General features: G+C 67.5%; 2 protein-coding genes across 2 annotated transcripts; both read left to right on the top strand.

Moving 5' to 3' along the window:
* The first annotated feature begins 5,420 nt into the window (after positions 1 to 5,420).
* On the top strand, positions 5,421 to 10,469 carry SYT8 (synaptotagmin 8). Its single transcript, XM_070782654.1, is given in 10 exon segments — positions 5,421 to 5,662; positions 8,252 to 8,372; positions 8,457 to 8,623; positions 8,969 to 9,020; positions 9,023 to 9,066; positions 9,177 to 9,530; positions 9,616 to 9,721; positions 9,816 to 9,949; positions 10,057 to 10,114; positions 10,117 to 10,469. Coding segments are annotated over 9 exon segments (1,299 nt in total). The 5' UTR covers positions 5,421 to 5,662; positions 8,252 to 8,263; the 3' UTR covers positions 10,392 to 10,469.
* A 2,476-nt stretch (positions 10,470 to 12,945) lies between these two features.
* On the top strand, positions 12,946 to 14,312 carry TNNI2 (troponin I2, fast skeletal type). Its single transcript, XM_019955157.2, has 5 exons — positions 12,946 to 13,105; positions 13,197 to 13,325; positions 13,470 to 13,559; positions 13,835 to 14,011; positions 14,123 to 14,312. The coding sequence occupies exons 2-5, from the start codon at positions 13,203 to 13,205 to the stop codon at positions 14,216 to 14,218; spliced, it is 486 nt and encodes a 161-aa protein (XP_019810716.2). The 5' UTR covers positions 12,946 to 13,105; positions 13,197 to 13,202; the 3' UTR covers positions 14,219 to 14,312.
* The last annotated feature ends 2,730 nt before the right edge of the window (positions 14,313 to 17,042 follow it).

Below are 17,042 nucleotides of genomic sequence, written 5' to 3'. Positions count from 1 at the left end.
TGGGTCCACAGTAGCCCTGGGAGCCTGGGGAAGGGTCAGGGGCTGGCGCCCGGCCCACAGAGAGCTGGAGTGGCCTGGATGGCAGTGGTGGGGGGGAGGCCAGGACCCTCCAACCAGGGGGATGCCTGGACCTCTGGATCCTGAGAGAGGAGACCCCCACCCAGCAGGCCTGCCCAGAGAATACACCGACCCTCACCCAGAGCTTGGATCAGGCCCTCATGTGGGGCCCTAGAAAGTGGGGCTCAGGTCCTGGCCCCCGTGGAGACTTCTGGGAAGCTAGCACGCTCCCTGACCCCCAGGAAGCCCCTGGGCAGGACATGTCACATGCACACCCCTTTACATCCTGATGTGAGGTGGGAAGAGTGGGGTCAGCCCCAACCGGGGCCTGATGGGCCCCATCCCCCTGGGGCTGTCAGCCCTAGAGCCATGGCGGGCAGTGGCCAGGGTCATGGTGGGGGCTCAGGGGTCTGTGGCCCCCAGAGGTGGCATTCCCCTGCACCCGCTCAGCCTGGGCCCCTGGGCCTGCCTGGAGGCTCCCCCCTTCCCAGGCAGGCAGTGGCGGGTGGGCCGGGGGTAGCCTGGGCAGGAAATGTCAGCTCCAAGGAGGGGTCTGGAATGCACGCTCAGCCGCTGGCAGCCCGTCCAGGACACGCACGGTGGAGGGAAGGCTCCGCTGGCCTGCTCCCAAACCGAGGGTCCACACTCTCCCTCCATGGCCATTCCCCACCCCTGCCCCCACGGCTCCCGGTGCCAGCGATACCGGGGTTTGCATTGGCTTCCAGCCAAACCCCGGAATGCGCCTGCTGGCTGCGCGGCAGCTGTTCCTGGAATTGGGGCGACAAAGCACCGCCTGTCTCGGAGTCGGGGCGGACGGGGCGAGCCCGCCCAGTGCCACGCATGAATAGGGCACAGAGCCCCGGGCTGAGAATGAATGGGCTCACAGACGCCCAGACACCCGTGAATGGGCCCCAGGCGTCCAAAGACGCAGTGGAACTTGGAACCGGCCGTGGGGCCCGGAGACCTGGGATGTGGGGTGCAAACCTCTCAGGATCCATACTGGTGAAATCCTTGGTGAAAGGAGAACAGAGCCCCCCAACACCCAGACTCACGGCACGTGGGACTCGGGCACTTGGGAGCGGGGTGCAGGGCCCTGACACCCGGGCGAGTGCTGGACACTCGCCATCAAAGGTGCCCGGAGACTCGGAGGTGCAGGGGCCGAGGCACCGCTGTCTCAGTCCCAGGGTGTAAGGCCACGGCCTTCTGTGAACAGGGTTCATGCCCCTCATGTGCTCCAGGGACGGCGGAGGGTCCAGACCCCCCAGAAGGAGCCTGGAATCCCTGGACCCTTGCACAGCAGGGAGCCGCCTGCCTGGAGTCACGGGTTAGCCCAGTGGAGACACCAGGCCACGATGAACGGACTCACAGAGGCCCAGACATCCGTGAATGGGCACCGGGCATTCCAGTGGGATTTGGAACCAGCCACTGGGGGCCCGAGATCTGGGACGTGGGCCTCTGCGAGAGGCAGGCAGTGGGGTCCTGGGTCCCCGAGACCTTGATGAATGGAGATTCAGGCAACTGGAGATAAGGCCTTGGGAACTGGAGGATGGACGTCACCTAGCACTTCCAAGAATGGCCTGGCCGAGGAGGGGAACGATGGTGGGGACGACGGGAGGGACGATGGTGGGGACGACGGGGGGGACGACAGGGGGGACGATGGGGGGATGATAAGGGGGAAGATGGGGGACGATGGGGGGGATGACAGGGGGGACGATGGGGGGACGATGGAGGGGACGATGGGGGGGATGACAGTGGGGACGATGGGGGGACGATAAGGGGGAAGATGGGGGACGATGCGGGCGGATGATGGAGGGGACGATGGAGGGTGAACAGTGAGGGGGCTGGACGGTGGGGGTGGATGGCCCAGAGGTCCTGGAGACAGGGGTGGCAGGGTACCCTTCAGGTTGATGGTTGGAGTCCTTGTTACCAAGGTGATCAAAGGAGTGGGATATAGGCCACCCAGATACTCAGAAAACTGTGGGTCAGAACATAACGGCAGGAGCCGTGGGTTCCTGGGGCCTGAGGCTTCATGGGAAGAGCGGACAGACTGCAGCTACACCCAGAGGGTGGTAGGGCGGGTGGGTGAGTGGTCTGGACTCAAAACAGAGGAAAGGGTGGGGAGAGTCAGAAAATGAGGCTCACGGTAAAAAAAGCAGTGGATGTGTCAGTCGCTCACTGGCCGACTCTTTGGGGCCCCATGGATCACAGCCCCCGCCAGGCTCCTCTGTCCATGGGATTCTCCAGGCAGGAGTACTGGGGTGGGTCGCTGTGCCCTCCTCCAGGGGATCTTCCTAGCCCAGGGACCAAACCCAGGTTTCCTGCATTGCAAGCAGATTCTTTACCATCTGAGCCACTAGGGAAGCCTGAGGTGATGGTACCTGGCCTGATCTATCTGGATAAACGAATAGACCGGCCGGCCTAGGTGAGCTGGTGCAGACACAGGCAAAGGTACCAGTCCCCCAAGGATGTGGAGACACACTGTGCTGAGTTTAGGCGCTGGGCTGCCAGCTGAGGCTCTGGGACAGGGCAGCCAGACCCTCCGACGGAGGAGCAGGAGACAGCGTCTCACGGGGCTGGTGTGAGCGCCCAGGACCGTGCCCATGTCGCCCGATGCCCAGCAGGCGGGCGGCCAGGTGCCCAGTGTCCTGGTGCATTTGGTCAGGACGACCGGATGACAAGGAACACATCCTGGTTCTCCAGGGAATGGGGTGAGGCCCCAGGGCTCCAAACCAGAGCCTGCCAGGACTCGCCCCCGAGGTTCCCGCAGGCTCTCGGTCTTAAAGGGACGTGGACTGGACAGTTGAGCTCTGCAGCAGATGGGACGGGGGCCTCAGACACTCCAGTAACGGGGTAGAGGACCCAGACACTCCGACCCCTGGGGTAGAGGACCCAGACACTCCGACCCCTGGGGTAGAGGACCCAGACACCCAGACTACAGGGGTAGGACCCTGACATGTCTCTCGGGTGGCGTCCAGCTCTTGGGAAGCGTAGGTACAGCCCCGGACACCTGGCCATGTGGCGAGCACAGCCAGCATGGGAATGAATAGCGCAGAGTGGGGTCAAGGACGAGGGGGCATGCACGGGTGGGGGCTGTGAATGGGGCGCGGGGCATCCAGACCGCAGGAGCAGGGCCGCGGGGCTTGAACCGGCACTCAGGCCAATGAGAGACGTGTCTGGGGGACGGTCCAGGCACCCAGGGGGCCAACTAATGCGCACAGGCTTTCCAGGAACCAGGCGACCACGGAACAGAGAGCCCCAGTGTCCAGACCAGCAGGGAACATGCCCCCGGCACCTTGGTGTGGGAGGAGAGGCTGCCAGGAAGCGCAGAAGCTGAGTGTGTCTCCAGGAATCCCCAGGAGTGAGGAAACGATGCTCTGACGGTGGGGGTGCCCCGATGAATAGATCTCCCAAGGGAATGTGAATGGGGCCCCCAAAGCTGCAGAGGAACCATGGGTCCCAGAGGCCCTTTGGAGACGCAGCTGACGCGGGGAGGGACCGGATGCCTGGGTCACAGAGAACCCCCGTGTTCTGACATGGGTGCTGCCCTCACTGCACACGCAGCTGATGCCGGGCACAGGCTGCCTCAGTCTCCAGGAGGACGGAGTGTAGTTCACCCGGATGCCCCAGGAAGCAGGGCTTGCATCCTGGGGAGACCCAGGCTCAGAGTCAGCAGCCAGGCCCTCCGCTGGAGAGGAGCTCAAGGAACCAGCTCCACGCGATGCAGGCCTTCAGCGGAGAGGGCAGGCTCCTCGGGCGCCTGCGTGACATGTACAGGACCCCTCACACTCAGATGATGGGGTGCAGGCGTCCAGATGAAGAAGGCACAGTTAGCCCGAGTCGAGGACCATCGGGGCACCCCCAGGCTGGGACCCAGAGGATGGGCACCGGGTACCCCAGCCCACGGAGGCCCGTGGTAAGCTGAGTGCCCACCCCGCGCGGGTCGGCGAGGGTGGGGTGCACGCGTGCTGCTCCAGCACGTCTCATGGTTCCCTGCCAACAGCTCCCGGCTCCCCCACGCTGGCGACTGCCATGAGTTCCAACCTCAAACATTCCCCCAGCAACCTCAAAGGAAGCATCCCGTCCAGGAGCCCCGCCAGGGTCTCCATGTGGCTCTTGGCTGCCAAGCCGCCGTCTCGGGGCCGCGGGGCTGGCCTGGGGCTGCCAGCTCTGTTTGGTTTTCCCCTTCCTGCCCTGGAACCTCAGACGCCCGTCTGGCCGTGGAGGCGCCCAGATCCTGGGAAAGGCACAAAGGCCCTACACAGTTGGCCTGGGGAGAGCCCCTCGCGGGGCAAAGGCTGCAGGCGGCCCCGCACCCCCGCGCCCCTATCACGCCCACCCACGCACCTCGCCCCCGCAGCACAGGAGCTCCAGCAGGCCTCCTCTTGGCCCCAGAGCTGTTCCACTGCTCCTTTCGAGCCTGCATCCCCAGGTGGGACAGGCAGAGGGACCCGGACCTTATCCGGGGGAACACGTGCCCAGAAGGACATGCACGTTCCCAAGCGCCATGTGCCCCCAGAGCCACACGTGGCCAGCTGGGACACACGTGTGCCCACGCCTGCACACACATCCCATCTGTGCTGTCCCCAAAGCGGCCTTGGCACCTGGGCCCAGTGTCCCGGAAGTCCTGCCCAACGAGCCCTGCGGGCTGGCTAAGCATTACCCAGCCCCACGTCCGGCCGTGGGTTGATAATGGGTTGGGAGACACCCTGACCTGGGTGGGCCTGTCGGAGCTGGACCCGGGGAGGGACCAGACCCGGAGTGACTGGACCAGATAAACTGGCCAGAGCAGAGTGGAGCTCCGATGACCCGCCCTGCTGGGCCCACTGAAGCAGGAGGCACGGAGGGTAGAGTGGAGCAGGACTTCCACCCGCCGCCTCCACAGCCAGGGCCAGAGGCTCGAATAGAGTGGCCTCCAGAAGGCTCCCCGGGCTCTGGAAACCAGCAACAGAAGGGCCGACAGGCCCGGGCAGTCCCCAGGGAGGGCGCCTGGCCCTGCTCACTTTGCTGGGTGCCAAGTGCCCCCGGGTTCAGCTCCAGCGGACCCAGAAAGTCGCTCGCCTCCAAACCCAGGCGTCCTCCTGACTAGGAACACATCCCCCGGTGTAGACAAACCTCATGCAGCCCGATCTCTCCACTGTCCCACCTGAAGGTCAGCCCAGAGGGCCACCGCCACCCCCGGCAGGACCTTTGGGAGGACCTGCGATGCCCCAGGGGAGTCCTGTGGGTGGGGGCCTGGGAGGGGCCCTCCTCCCAAGGGAGTTTCCTGGCCCCTGAGGGCCAGCAGTTCCGGCCCTGAGGTGGGGCTCCCCGAAGCCCTGCCTCCCACACCCCGCCACCCCCCAACCCCACCCCAAGCAGAGTTTCCAGCCACTGGAGGCTGAGCAAAGCTGCGCGCTCGGGCACTGTCTTCCAGCGCCCAGGGCCGAGGGGGAGGCCGGGAGGCCAGACGTCAGGTGAGAGTGTGTGGAGGCCGGGTGGGCCTGCCGCCCCCGAAGTCCGGGGGAATCCTGTTCTTCTGGACGGAGGTGCACAGAAACTTTGTTTCCGGGAAGAATCAAGCATTCCAGTTAGACCAAAGGTGGAGGGGTCAGTCAGCGCAGCTTCGGTAGGTGCCCGGCCCCAGGTTGACAGGGAGGCCCTCCCCCAGGGACGGCGGGCGTGCCCCACTGGGGGAGGACACAGCGTGGAGCCCAGCGTCGCTCCTGCGGGTCCCAGGGCCCGGAGTGACGGGGAAGGCTTCCTGGAGGAGGGGGCTCACTCAGGTCTCCGAGGCCAAGCAGGATGGGGAGGGGGCGGCAGTGGGAAGGTCATGGAGCAGGAGGAAAGCTTGGCAGCTGGGGGAGCAAACGGACCTGTGCCGGGAGGTGGGGAGGAGGATGCACACTGCCCAGAGGGAGAGAGCAGGGTGGCCTGCAGGGAGCCATGGAGGAGGTGGCGGGGGCTGAGACGCCGCTGAGACACCAGCCCCCGCTTCCTGGGAAAAGCGGCCTCAGCACCCAGAGGCTTTCCCCAGCAGGGCCGCAGAAGGTACACTCCAGGAGGAACTTCCTGCCTCCTGAGTGGCTGGTCGGGGGTTGGGGGGGGGCACTGCCCAGGCAGAGAGGGCATCCAGAGGCCGATGCGGGGACAGGGAGGGCTGAGCGGGGCCCATGGGGCCGCCCCTGGGCCACCTGCCCTCCTGGGGCCCCCGCGAGTGCACCCCAGGACCCCAGGCCTGGACACAGGCTGGCGGCCCAGCCCGGCCGGTGGAGCAGACAGCGCCACCTGGTGGCCGCACGCAGGCCGGAACCTTAACCACCGCGGGAACCGGGCAGTCCAGGGGGACCCTGAGCCTGCCCAGGCCTCAGGGCCCCCATCGCTCGTGGCTGGTGTGCCCAGGGGCCCGCAGTCCTCTCGGGTCCGCTCCCAGGCCCCTCTTGCAGTTCTGGGACTCCCCTTTCTTCAAATCCCGGCGGTTCGAGGTCCATGGCTCTCCGGTCAAACAGGAGGAGGACACCAGCCAAGCGGGGTGCGGGGAGGGCACACGCATGCACACTCACGAGTATGCACATGCACCCACACACACACACAGGTACACACACAGATGGGAATTCTGGGCTGACAATGACCACCAACCCCGTATTCTCAACCATGAGAATCATGAAGGAAGCTGTCTTAACCCCAGGACGCACTTTGGCTCTGACATTTCAGCAGGTAAAGGTGGGCTTTCAGCCCCACGTGGGAGCTGGGACTCCACGTCGACCGCAGGGCTGCTCCAGGGGCCTGCGGGCCTGCGGGCCTGCGGCTCTGGCCAGCCCACCCAGGGCACTCCACCAGCCGGCACAGGAGTGGTCAGAGGGGCCGCCCGGTCCTGTGAGCACCCCGAGCGCCCCTACACTCCACCACCAGGGCCTCACCAGTGGCCCCCCAGCCAGGACCGGCTCCACAACTGTGGGGCTCACGCAGGGCTCGTGCGGCCTCTTGCTCCACACCTGAGCTCACCAAGCTGGCAGCGGCGGGAATTAGAGCAAGCCCGGCCTCCGCTCTGAGCCCCGGCTGGCCTGACGTCCCCTCCTCATGTGGGTGGCTCCCGGGGGCTGGGGCCTGCCCGCTGCGGTTGGACAGCTCTTGTGGGGACGAGACAGGCGCATTCGGGGGGAAGCGGAGACAGCCAGGCTGTGCAGCAGGACCCCCGCAGACAGGACACCCTGCTTTGACTGTGGCCCCTCCTTCAACAGGTTGGGCCGGTGCTGGCAGGGGGCGCTGAGACTGTTAGATCTCAGTGGGGCCCTCTTCCGACCTTCCCCGCACTTTGCAGCAGGGTGGGTGGGGGGCATGGTAGTGTGAGGTCCAGCTCTGATGCCTGCCTGTTCCTGGGGGGCTGGGGCTGGGCTGGGTCCTATGACGAGGCCGCCGGTGCCCCCGGAGGAGGGGAGCCCAGGACAAGCTGTTGCGGGGAGACTCTCATGGCCTGAGGTCTCAGTGTGCGGGCTGTGGAGGTCCCTGTGGGGGTCCCTGTGGGCGTGCTCCTCCTGAATGGTGGGCTGTGCCGGCCCCGCCCTCCACCCCCTCAGCAGCAGAGCTGCTGAAGGGTCGGGGACAGGTAGGCGGGCAGGAATGCCGGCCGCGCCCGGCTGCACCCTGCCCTGCCTGCCCCCACCTCGCTGTGCCCCTCGTGGCACGTCCTTTGGCCCAGAGGAACCCCTGCTGACCCTGGGGGTCCGAGCCCCACTCCCACCCCTCCTGCACCCCGTGATCCTAGCACAGCCCCGGCCCCCCATTTGCTCTGGGGCTGGTGACCCACAATTGAACACGCTCCGCCCGTGTCACCAGCAAACCGTGGTGGGCTCAAGGGAGCCAGGGCCCAGGGAGAGTGGCCAGGTGGGAAGGGGCTTCCTGGAGGAAGGCGGTGGAAGGCTCTCGGGAGGCCGGTGGGGGCAGGGTTGGGCTGCCCAGGCTGGGCCTGCTTGCGGGGCTGGGGAGGGGGTGGTGGCTGGAAGGCTGGGCCCACAGGGGCGAAGCCAGCTCTTTGGCCAGGGCCCAGAGCCTCCCTCCACCTGGCGCCGCTCGGAACGCTCGCCCTGGCCACCCCAGACAGCCTCCGTGCCCGGGCAGACCGAGCTGGCTGCTGCTGGGCAGATGGGATGGTGGGCAAGGTCCCCATGGGTCACCCTCATGAGTGACCTGACCGCCCCGGCCATTTGCTCCAAGGCAGCGGGACCAGGAGATGGAGCACCCTCCAGACACCCACAGTGCCCGCACCCCGGTGGGCACCACAGCCACGCCTGGGCTCACACTGGACCTCGCTACCCCTATCCCTGTGAGTCTGGGGGCCTGTGGGGGACAGTGCAGACGGCCCAGGGGGTGGGGGGCGGTCACTGTCCACAGTGGCATCTCAGGCCGTCTCTGCGCCACCCCAGGGCTCCGCTGGGCTCTCGTGGCCGCTACCATCGTAGCGGGCGTCCTCCTCACATCCTGCCTGCTCTGCACCGTCTGCTGCTGCTGCCGTGGGCGCCACAGGAAGAGGCCCAGAGACAAGGAGGCTGTGGTCCTGGGCACCACCGGGCTCACCACCACCACCCACCTGGTGAGAGGCGGGCACCCAGATCCCTGTGGGCCAGGGCCGGGGCAGCTCCGCCCCCAGGGTGGTCTGGTCTGCCCAGGGCAGAGGTGGGGGCCTTCCCCGCAGGGGAGGTGACGAACAAAGGTGTGAGGGGCTCGGGCCACGGGGAGCCACAGAGGTTCCGGAGGAAGGCCGTGGCCTGAGAGGTGGATTGGGGGGCATGGCGGCCAGTCTCACAGGGCTGAGAGAAGGGTGGCCTTCTAGTGGCCTGGAGGTCTGCTCCGCCGTGGACCTGCTGCCTGCGGGGCGAGGGCTCCGATGGGCACAGGGTGCCCACACAGCGGTCAGCATTCTCGTGACACCACTCAGGTGCAGCCGGAGTTGGGTAACGTGGCATCTGGACCTGGGGGTGCCCAGCAGTGGGGTGCCTGCAGCTGTCCCTGGAGTATGACTCTGGAAGCCAGGAGGTAAGGGGGTCCCAGAGGATGCGTGGGATTTTGGAGGGGTGACGAGTGAAGGGCGGGCGCCCAGTGCTGGGTGGCGCAGGGCTGACCGGGGAGGGGCCCCTGCCTGCTAGATCAGGGTGGGCCTCAAGCAGGCTGCGGACCTGAGGCCCGGGACCCCGGGCGGCACAGCGGACCCCTTTGCCCGCCTGAGCCTGTCCCCGGACGCCGGGCGCACACATGAGACAAAGGTGCACCCTGGCACGCTGTGCCCCGTGTTCGAGGAGACCTGCTCCTTCCACGTGAGTCCGGGCTGGGCCCGGGGGGCTGGGCGGGGTGGCCGGGCGGCTCTGCCGAGCTGCTGCTCCTGGCACAGGCGCCTCTCCCAGCACGGGACACTGGGCACGCTCAGCCTGCCACTGGGCTCCGTGGACCTGCAGCACGTGCTGGAGCTCTGGCGCCCGCTGGGCCCACCCGCCGCGGCCGAGGTGAGCCCGCCTGCCCCCGGCTCCCACCCTCCCACCCGGCTCCGCGTGCTGGGGGGCAGCTGAGGCCCTCTCGTGCCACCCGCAGCCTGAGCAGACCGAGGAGCTCTGCTTCTTGCTCCGCTACGTGCCCGGCTCCGGCCGGCTGACCGTGGTCGTGCTGGAGGCCCGAGGCCTGAGCCCGGCGCTGGCAGGTGAGAGCTGGACCCACCGCTCCACGTGGACAGAGGAAACCCAGGGCTCAGCCCTCAGACCTGGGAGGCCCTCTGACCCCTTTCGCTCTCCCAGACCCCTACGTGAAGGTCCAGCTCCTGCTGAACCAGAGAAAGTGGAAGAAGAGAAAGACATCGGCCAGGAAGGGCACGGCCACCCCTTACTACAACGAGGCCTTCACCTTCCTCGTGCCCTTCAGCCAGATCCAGGTGGGCTGCCTGGAGGAGGGGGCGGGGGGGGGCGGTACCTCACTCAGGGCCAGACTGACCACTGTCTCTCTCCCCTTCCTCCCACACCTCTGCCTGCTTCTACCCAGAGCGTGGATCTGGTGCTGGCCGTCTGGGCCCGGGGCCCACAGCTGCGGCCCCAGCCTGTCGCAAGGTGCTGCTGGACTCCCAGCGCTGGGCAGACATGCTGGCCCAGGCCCGGCGGCCAGTCGCCCAGTGGCACCGCCTGCAGCCAGCCAGGGAGGTGGGCCAGGCCCGGCCTTGCAGTCCCGCCTGCATCTGCCCTTGCCCGGCTGCTGAGGGCAGCCCTGGGCCTGGGTGTCCCCGTGCGCGCTGCCCCAGGGCCCGCCGTAATAAACGCCTCCCCCCTGTATCATGTGTCCTTCCTGAACTCCGCAGGCATGGCAGGGTCAGGGGCTCCTGACACCGTCACGGCCCCTCCCGTGGACAGGGAGAGGGTCTCCTCTCGTGGCTCAGCCAGGCCTTGAGGCCTCTGACTGGCGCCTGACAGCTGAGTGAGGGCAAAGGGGCCCCTCCAGGCCCACGGGGAAGACCCAGGAGATGGGGCCCCCATCTGTGACTAGACAGTTAGAGCTGGGCCCCTGGGGACACACTGGGCAAGAGGCAGACGTTTGGGGGTGGTGACAGTGGGCGGAGGGAACCCCACTTCCTGGGGCCACCCCAGTCTCCCACAAAGCCCCCAAACTGACGACGGTGGTGCGAGGCCTCCCCTGCACGCGCAGCAGGGGGCAGTAGTCGCCTGCAGAAGCCACCCTGGGGCCTTTGGGGGCTCAGCCTGGCCCAGAAAGCGGCTCTAATCCCCACACATCTGGACGGCTTTAGCTTTCCCTGACCCTCCCCATGGCCGAGAACCCCCAGCTCGGAGGATGCCAAGTCATGGTCGTCCGGATGCCTCTGCTGGGTGGGGGCCAGGGCGGGGGGCCGCAGGCCCAGGGCTGGGGTGAGGAGGGTAGAGCTGGGCCTGCCTGAGCAGCCAGGCGGGCCCTGGGCTCCTTCGGGTCAGGGAGAGGTTCCCAGGCGGGTGGCGCCGAAATCCTGAGTTTGAAGGACATATTCCGAGCAGTGCGGGGAGCCAGCCCAGGGGCAGGGTGGTCGGGCAAGGCTGCACGTCCATCTGGGGCCTCCGTCCTGTTCTGGGAGGAAGGTGGGATCCAGCCCCTGGAGGGCAGTCCCCCAACCCTAAGCCCAGAGCCCCTAGTGCTGCTGCAGGCCCCAGACACGGCCTCTGGTCCAGCCTGAGGCAGGGAGCACGTGAGCAGCTCTTGCCCAAGCCGCCCACTGGGCTAGAGGGGACTGTGGGCAGCAGAGTGTGAGCAGGCTGCTGTTTCCCGGGGGCCCAGAGGCCTGGGGAAGCCGAGGGGCCCCAGAGAGGACCCTGAATCTGGGCAGACGGGGCTGGGCCGGAGTGACCCCTCGGCTGACCTCTGAGCCGGCACCATGGCTGCTGAGGCCATCACGCTGTCCTCAGGCTCCTTGCAAGATACGAGGGAGGCAACTCGAAGTCGTCACCTCGCCCTAAATAGACCAACCCAGCCTCAGCACCCCCTCCCAAGACTTCTTGGCCTGGATGGCGGCGGCGGTGGCGGCTGGGCCAGGCCAGGCGGCTGGGCAGGTGGGGAGGTCCCTGTGCCCCCATTGGTCTGAGGAGGACTCCATGCCCTTTCTGAGCGGGGGCCCAGCCCGGGGGAGGCCATTTATAGCCCTCCCCTGGACCCACCAGCCCGACTCGCCGCTGCCGGCCTGACCTCGGTCCCAGCACCGCTGCCCAGACGCGAGGTGAGGCCGGCCCGGCCCGCCGAGGCCAGCACGGGCGTGTCTGGGGCGCGCTCGCAGAGGGACTTCTCCAGGGCCAGGGTGGGGGTCCGGGGTCTGAGGGCTTCTGCAGAGCAGAGGGCTGCAGGGAGATGCCTCTGGAGGGGGCTGGCGTGGCATGGGGTCCTGGACGGCACGGTGACAGCCAGGCCTCAGCTGTGGGCTGTGGGAAGGGGACTTCACAGTGTGAGGGACCCCAGGCCCTACCGGGGGGCAGCATCTTGTGTGCACTTGGGTCAGAAGCCGAAGGAGCAGAGTTAAAAATAACCGGCGGCTCAGGCAGCCACCTGTGCTGGCCAGACCCACCCTCCCGTGGGGACAGCTGCAGCAACTCCAGGCCCGCGGGGACATTTCGGGCACACTTTCTCCTCTTACTGCCCACCCCCCCCCCCCCCACCGCCCTGGGGAATTCCAAGACGTGGCCCTGAAGGAGGTGGGGGTGGGGGGCGGGTTGGTGCTCTCCTGGCCCCACTGGGTATAGGGCTGGCGGGCAGGGGCCCTGACCCCCCACCTTTCTCTCCCACAGGCTATCAGCTCAGGAGCGCACGATGGGGGAGTAAGTGTAACCCTCAGCCCGCTGCCCCCAGGGCCCCCACCCCCCAGTGCTGGGTGGGGGTCTCCGCATGTCCCCACCTGGCCATCCCGTGTGCCCACCCGTCCCATCACACAGCCCCATGGCCCTAACCTCTCTTCTCTCTCCCCCACCCCCTGCCCGCCCTCTGGGGACAGTGAGGAGGTGAGTACCGGCTTTGGGGTAAAACGCTGAGGGGGTGGGACCCTCAAGTCAGGACAGGCCTGAAGCTGGAGCTCCAGGGCCCAGGGAGACTGCCTGTCACCCTGCGGGTGACACTGCCCCACCCCACCCACAAAGACACTGGCAAACAGAGGAAGTGCCTCCTCTCTGGCCCCTCCCACGGGCCAGGGGAAGTGGGGCTGCGGCCTGGTCACCGGGGAGTCGCTTCTTCTTTCTCATGGCTGCACCCCGCCCCCACCCCTGGTGCCCGAGGGTCTCCCCTGCCCTCCTCTCGCCCTCCCTGTCTGAAGTCTCTTCTCCAGACCCCAGCGCTCCCCACCAGAAGGGCTGCCCCAGCAAAGGGTCACCAATGCGGCCTCGTGTCCTGGGCTGGTGTCCGCCCACCAGGCCCAGGCCCCGCCGTACCTCGGGCAGGACGCAGGGCTGGCCGGGTGGGCAGGAAGGGGTGCGGAGTGCTGGGACCCCCCACCGGCTGGCCCTGACTGCGCCTCCTCTCCCCTGCCCTGCAGAAACGCCACAGGGCCATCACGGCCCGCAGGCAGCACCTGAAGGTAGGTGCCGGCCCGGGGAGGGCGGCCCGGGGGCTCGGTGGCCTGGCCAGCTGCGCCCCTCACTGCCCGCTGCCCGCCACCCCACCCCCAGAGCGTCATGCTGCAGATCGCGGCCACCGAGCTGGAGAAGGAGGAGGGCCGCCGGGAGGCGGAGAAGCAGAACTACCTGTCGGAGCACTGCCCGCCGTTGCACCTGCCCGGTTCCATGTCTGAAGTGCAGGTACCCAGGGCCCCCCGCATCGTGGGCCCCGTCCCCAGCCTGGCCCGGCCTCCCCCTGGGTCGGGAGGACGAGCGGGGTGGTCAGAGCGGGTGGATGCCAAGCATGGGGTCGCCTGCCCACCCACCCGCGACCTCCGCCGCCAGGAGCTCTGCAGGCAGCTGCACGCCAAGATCGACGCGGCCGAGGAGGAGAAGTATGACATGGAGATAAGGGTGCAGAAGAGCACCAAGGAGGTGAGGGCAGGGACGGCGCATGGGCCCGGGGCGCGGGCGCCCTGACGGCGGGACCCAGGGGTGCGGGCACCCTGATGGCGGGGAAGGCGCGTGGGGCCTGGGGCGCGGCTGCCCTGGCGGCAGAACCCATCCCCGACGCCCGCCCGAGGGGCAGGGAAGGCGCGTGGGCCCGGGGCGTGGGCGCCCTGACGGCGGGACCCAGGGGAGCGGGGTGCCTTGGTGGCGGGACCCAGTCCCCGACGCCCGCCCGCCCAGCCCTGCTGCCTGCCCTGCAGCTGGAGGACATGAACCAGAAGCTGTTCGACCTGAGGGGCAAGTTCAAGCGGCCCCCACTGCGACGCGTGCGCATGTCGGCCGATGCCATGCTGAAGGCGCTGCTGGGCTCCAAGCACAAGGTGTGCATGGACCTGAGGGCTAACCTCAAGCAGGTCAAGAAGGAGGACACTGAGAAGGTAGGGTGCCCCCGCCAGCGGCGGCAGGCTCAGCCCCGGGGGCCTGCCTGCAGGGCCGGACGTGGGGGTCAGGGAGGCGGGGCGCCGCCCTGAGCCCTGTCCCACCTGCAGGAGCGCGACCTGCGGGACGTGGGCGACTGGAGGAAGAACATCGAGGAGAAGTCGGGCATGGAGGGCCGCAAGAAGATGTTCGAGACCGAGTCCTAGGCCCCTCACCCCCGGCCACCGCCCGGCAGCCCTGCAGCCCGCGGGGGGCCCTGAGGCTGACTTGGCGCCTGTCAATAAAGGATTCCAATCCCCACGCCTGCGCCTCCCTGCCCTGGTCCGGCGCCGCCCTGGCCACAGGCCGCCCTGGGAAGGCCCTCAGACGGTGCCGGGGCTTGGCACTGGGGAGCCACACGCGGGCTTTGGGGGTCCCGGCTGTCCTGGGAGGGCCGTCTCCAGGCCAGTAGTCCTCCTCCTCGCCCTTTCAGAGCGACACCCTGAGATGAGCGTGCGTCTGTTGTTGCTGTCGTCACAGAGGCCCCCTTGGGGCCCAGAGACACTGTCCTTGAGGCCCTGGTCCACGCAGGAGCCTGGGGGGCCTCCCTCCCCGTGCACGCAGCCCATTCCTACCAGCTGCCCTTTCCCAGGCCCCAGGCCCCAGGCCCCCACAGGGGCTTGGGGGGCGGTCCTGGACCAGACTCCTGGGGGCCTCAAGGGGCTGGGGTCTGTCTCCCCCTGGAAACTGGTGACGGAACAAGCCGGCCCTCTCTAGGCCCAGCAGGAGGCCTGGCCCTCCTTCCTGCCTGCCCCGGCCCTGTCCACCCCCACATCAGGGACGATGACCCTGGCAGGCCCAGACAGGACTGTCACAGCAAGGCCGCCTTCAGCCTCCTCTTGAGGGATGACGGCGTGGTCTGCGAAGGCCCTGCACTCAGATCTCTGGTGGGGAGGCCAGGCCGCAGTGGTGATGGAGTGGCTGTCCACCCTGCCCTTGCCCTCGGGAGGCCCCCGTGACTGATGTGTAGGGCCCCGGAGCCTTGAGCCTCGAGGGAGGGACGTCAGCCCGCCCGAGGCCTTGGCCAGTCCTGCTGCCCGGCCCTGCTGCTGCAGCGCGGGGACTGGGCTCCGTCCTGCGAGCACCTTCCTGTGGGCCCTCCTGCTTGGCTACCCTGTGACTCGGGGCGGGCCCAGCGCTGGCGCTCCCGACAGCGGGAGGCTGCTCGCCGAGTGCGGAGCCCAGCACGGGCAGGTGGCAGGCAGTGGGCTCCAGGACTGGGTGGGCTGCGGTGGCCAGAGCTCCCAGGGCGGAGGCGGTACCTGCCCCCCACCGCGCGGGGCTGAGGGCGGGGCCCCCCAGGGATGCAGCCCCCACAGGTGGGACCTACTCCGGTGGGTTTGGGGAATGATCTTCTTGCAAGCAAATGCCAAACACGAGGTTCCAGAGGGTGACTCCCTGGGCTGGGGGCAGTGGGCGTGACGTGGCGCTTGGGGCAGGGCAGTAGATTTACGGGTGTGTGCGCTCACTTGGGTCCAACTCTGCGGGACCCGCTGGCGTGTAGCCCGCCAGGCTCCTCTGTTCACGGAATTCTCCAGGGAAGAATACTGGAGTGGGTAGCCATGCCCTCCTCCAGGGGGTCTTCTCAACCCAGGGATCGAAGCCACATCTGCATTGGAGGCGAACTCTTAACGGTCTGAGCCACCTGGGAAGCCCCCAGACTTATGGGTACAGAGGGCCACGGGAACTGAGCCAAACCGGCAGACACCCACCCAACGCAGCTTGGCTGGCCCCACACCCCTTGCGACCCCCTGAGGGTGGCACCCCTGGGTGACCTCACTAGCCGTGTGGACATGGGCCCAATCCAGGAAGCACATAGTCCAGCAGCGGGCAAGTATTGAGGGCTCTGCCTTCTAGAAAGTTCTCTGCAGCGTGGAGAACGGTCGAGGCAGGATGGGAGCCGCTGTCACTCCCTGGGGGCGGGGGGAGAGCGGCTTTGGGTGCAGAGAGATTCGAGAGGCAGAGCCCCCAGGACGTGGCGGACCAGGGAGACGGGGCACCCAGGCCTGTGCCCAGAGCGGCTGTGGGGCTGGCTCTGCGGGGGGGAGGACGTGGCTGCTTCCAGACAGACAGCTGGGCGCAGGGGCCCGGGCTGAAGACGGGGTCTCAGCGTCCTCAGCTCTGGGCAAGGTCCCTGGCAACGGATGGGGAGAGGCAGCGACTCCTAGAACGCCCAAGCTAGACGCTGCCCAGAAGGAGCCCCGAGGGCAGGAGGAGGGCAGCAAGACGTGCAGAGGACGTGCCCACCCGGGGGTGATGCTGGAGGTCAGGGAGGGACGCGGCCACGGCAAGTCCCGGGGGACCTGGCTCGGCTGGGCCGGGGGTCCGGGTGAGGCTGGCGGAGACTGGCTGGGTGCTCCCTGGTGGTGCGGGGTGTGTATGGGTTTGAGCCTTTAGCTTGCTCCATCCTGCCCTTGCGAGGGTGCCCAGACACCAGGGCCTCAGTCCCTACACCAGCCTCCAGGAAGTGACCAGGGCTCAGGGGCGGACGGCTGAGCCCAGGGGCCGTGGGTGCACAGAGACCCAGGACCGTCTTGGGGTCAGAAAGGAAGACGGCAGAGCGAAGACAGAGCACAGCAAGTGAGGGGAGGTGGTCGGCAGGCACGTGGTGGCCGGTCAGCGCTCGGCGGTGGACTGAGGTCGAGTCTGTGCTATGGTCAGGGGAGAGAGCTGCTCCTGTTTTAGGAAAGAGACCGTGAGTCCTCAGGAGTAGAGGAGGCTGGAAGAGGGACAGAGAGATGGCAGGTGGCGGAGCTCAGGATGCACAGGGGCTCTGAGGGTCAGCCTTAAAACTTTTCTGCCTGCTTGAAATAATTTCCTCCCAATTAAACCGTTTAAAAAAAAAAAAAAAGTCAAACCAAGAAAACTCTTAAACAATGGCAAAATGGTTGTTCTTCAGTTGCTCTGCTGTACCTGACTCTTTGAGACCCCATGGACTGCAGCACGCCAGGCTGCCCTGCCCTTCACTGTCTCCTGGACTTTGCTCAAATT

This window comes from Bos indicus, chromosome 29 (assembly GCF_029378745.1).
Source record: "Bos indicus isolate NIAB-ARS_2022 breed Sahiwal x Tharparkar chromosome 29, NIAB-ARS_B.indTharparkar_mat_pri_1.0, whole genome shotgun sequence".
Classification (NCBI taxonomy): Eukaryota; Metazoa; Chordata; class Mammalia; order Artiodactyla; family Bovidae; genus Bos; species Bos indicus.
Note: the sequence above shows the minus strand (reverse complement) of the source record. Positions and strands in the feature narration are given on the sequence as shown.

Excerpts from the sequence above, each read along its gene's own strand:
- TNNI2 (XM_019955157.2), top strand. The coding sequence starts at position 13,203 with ATGCTGCAGATCGCGGCCACCGAGCTGGAGAAGGAGGAGGGCCGCCGG. Across the intron at positions 13,326-13,469 it reads GTTCCATGTCTGAAGTGCAG|GAGCTCTGCAGGCAGCTGCA; the intron begins GTACCCAGGGCC and ends CTCCGCCGCCAG. Across the intron at positions 14,012-14,122 it reads AGAAGGAGGACACTGAGAAG|GAGCGCGACCTGCGGGACGT; the intron begins GTAGGGTGCCCC and ends TCCCACCTGCAG.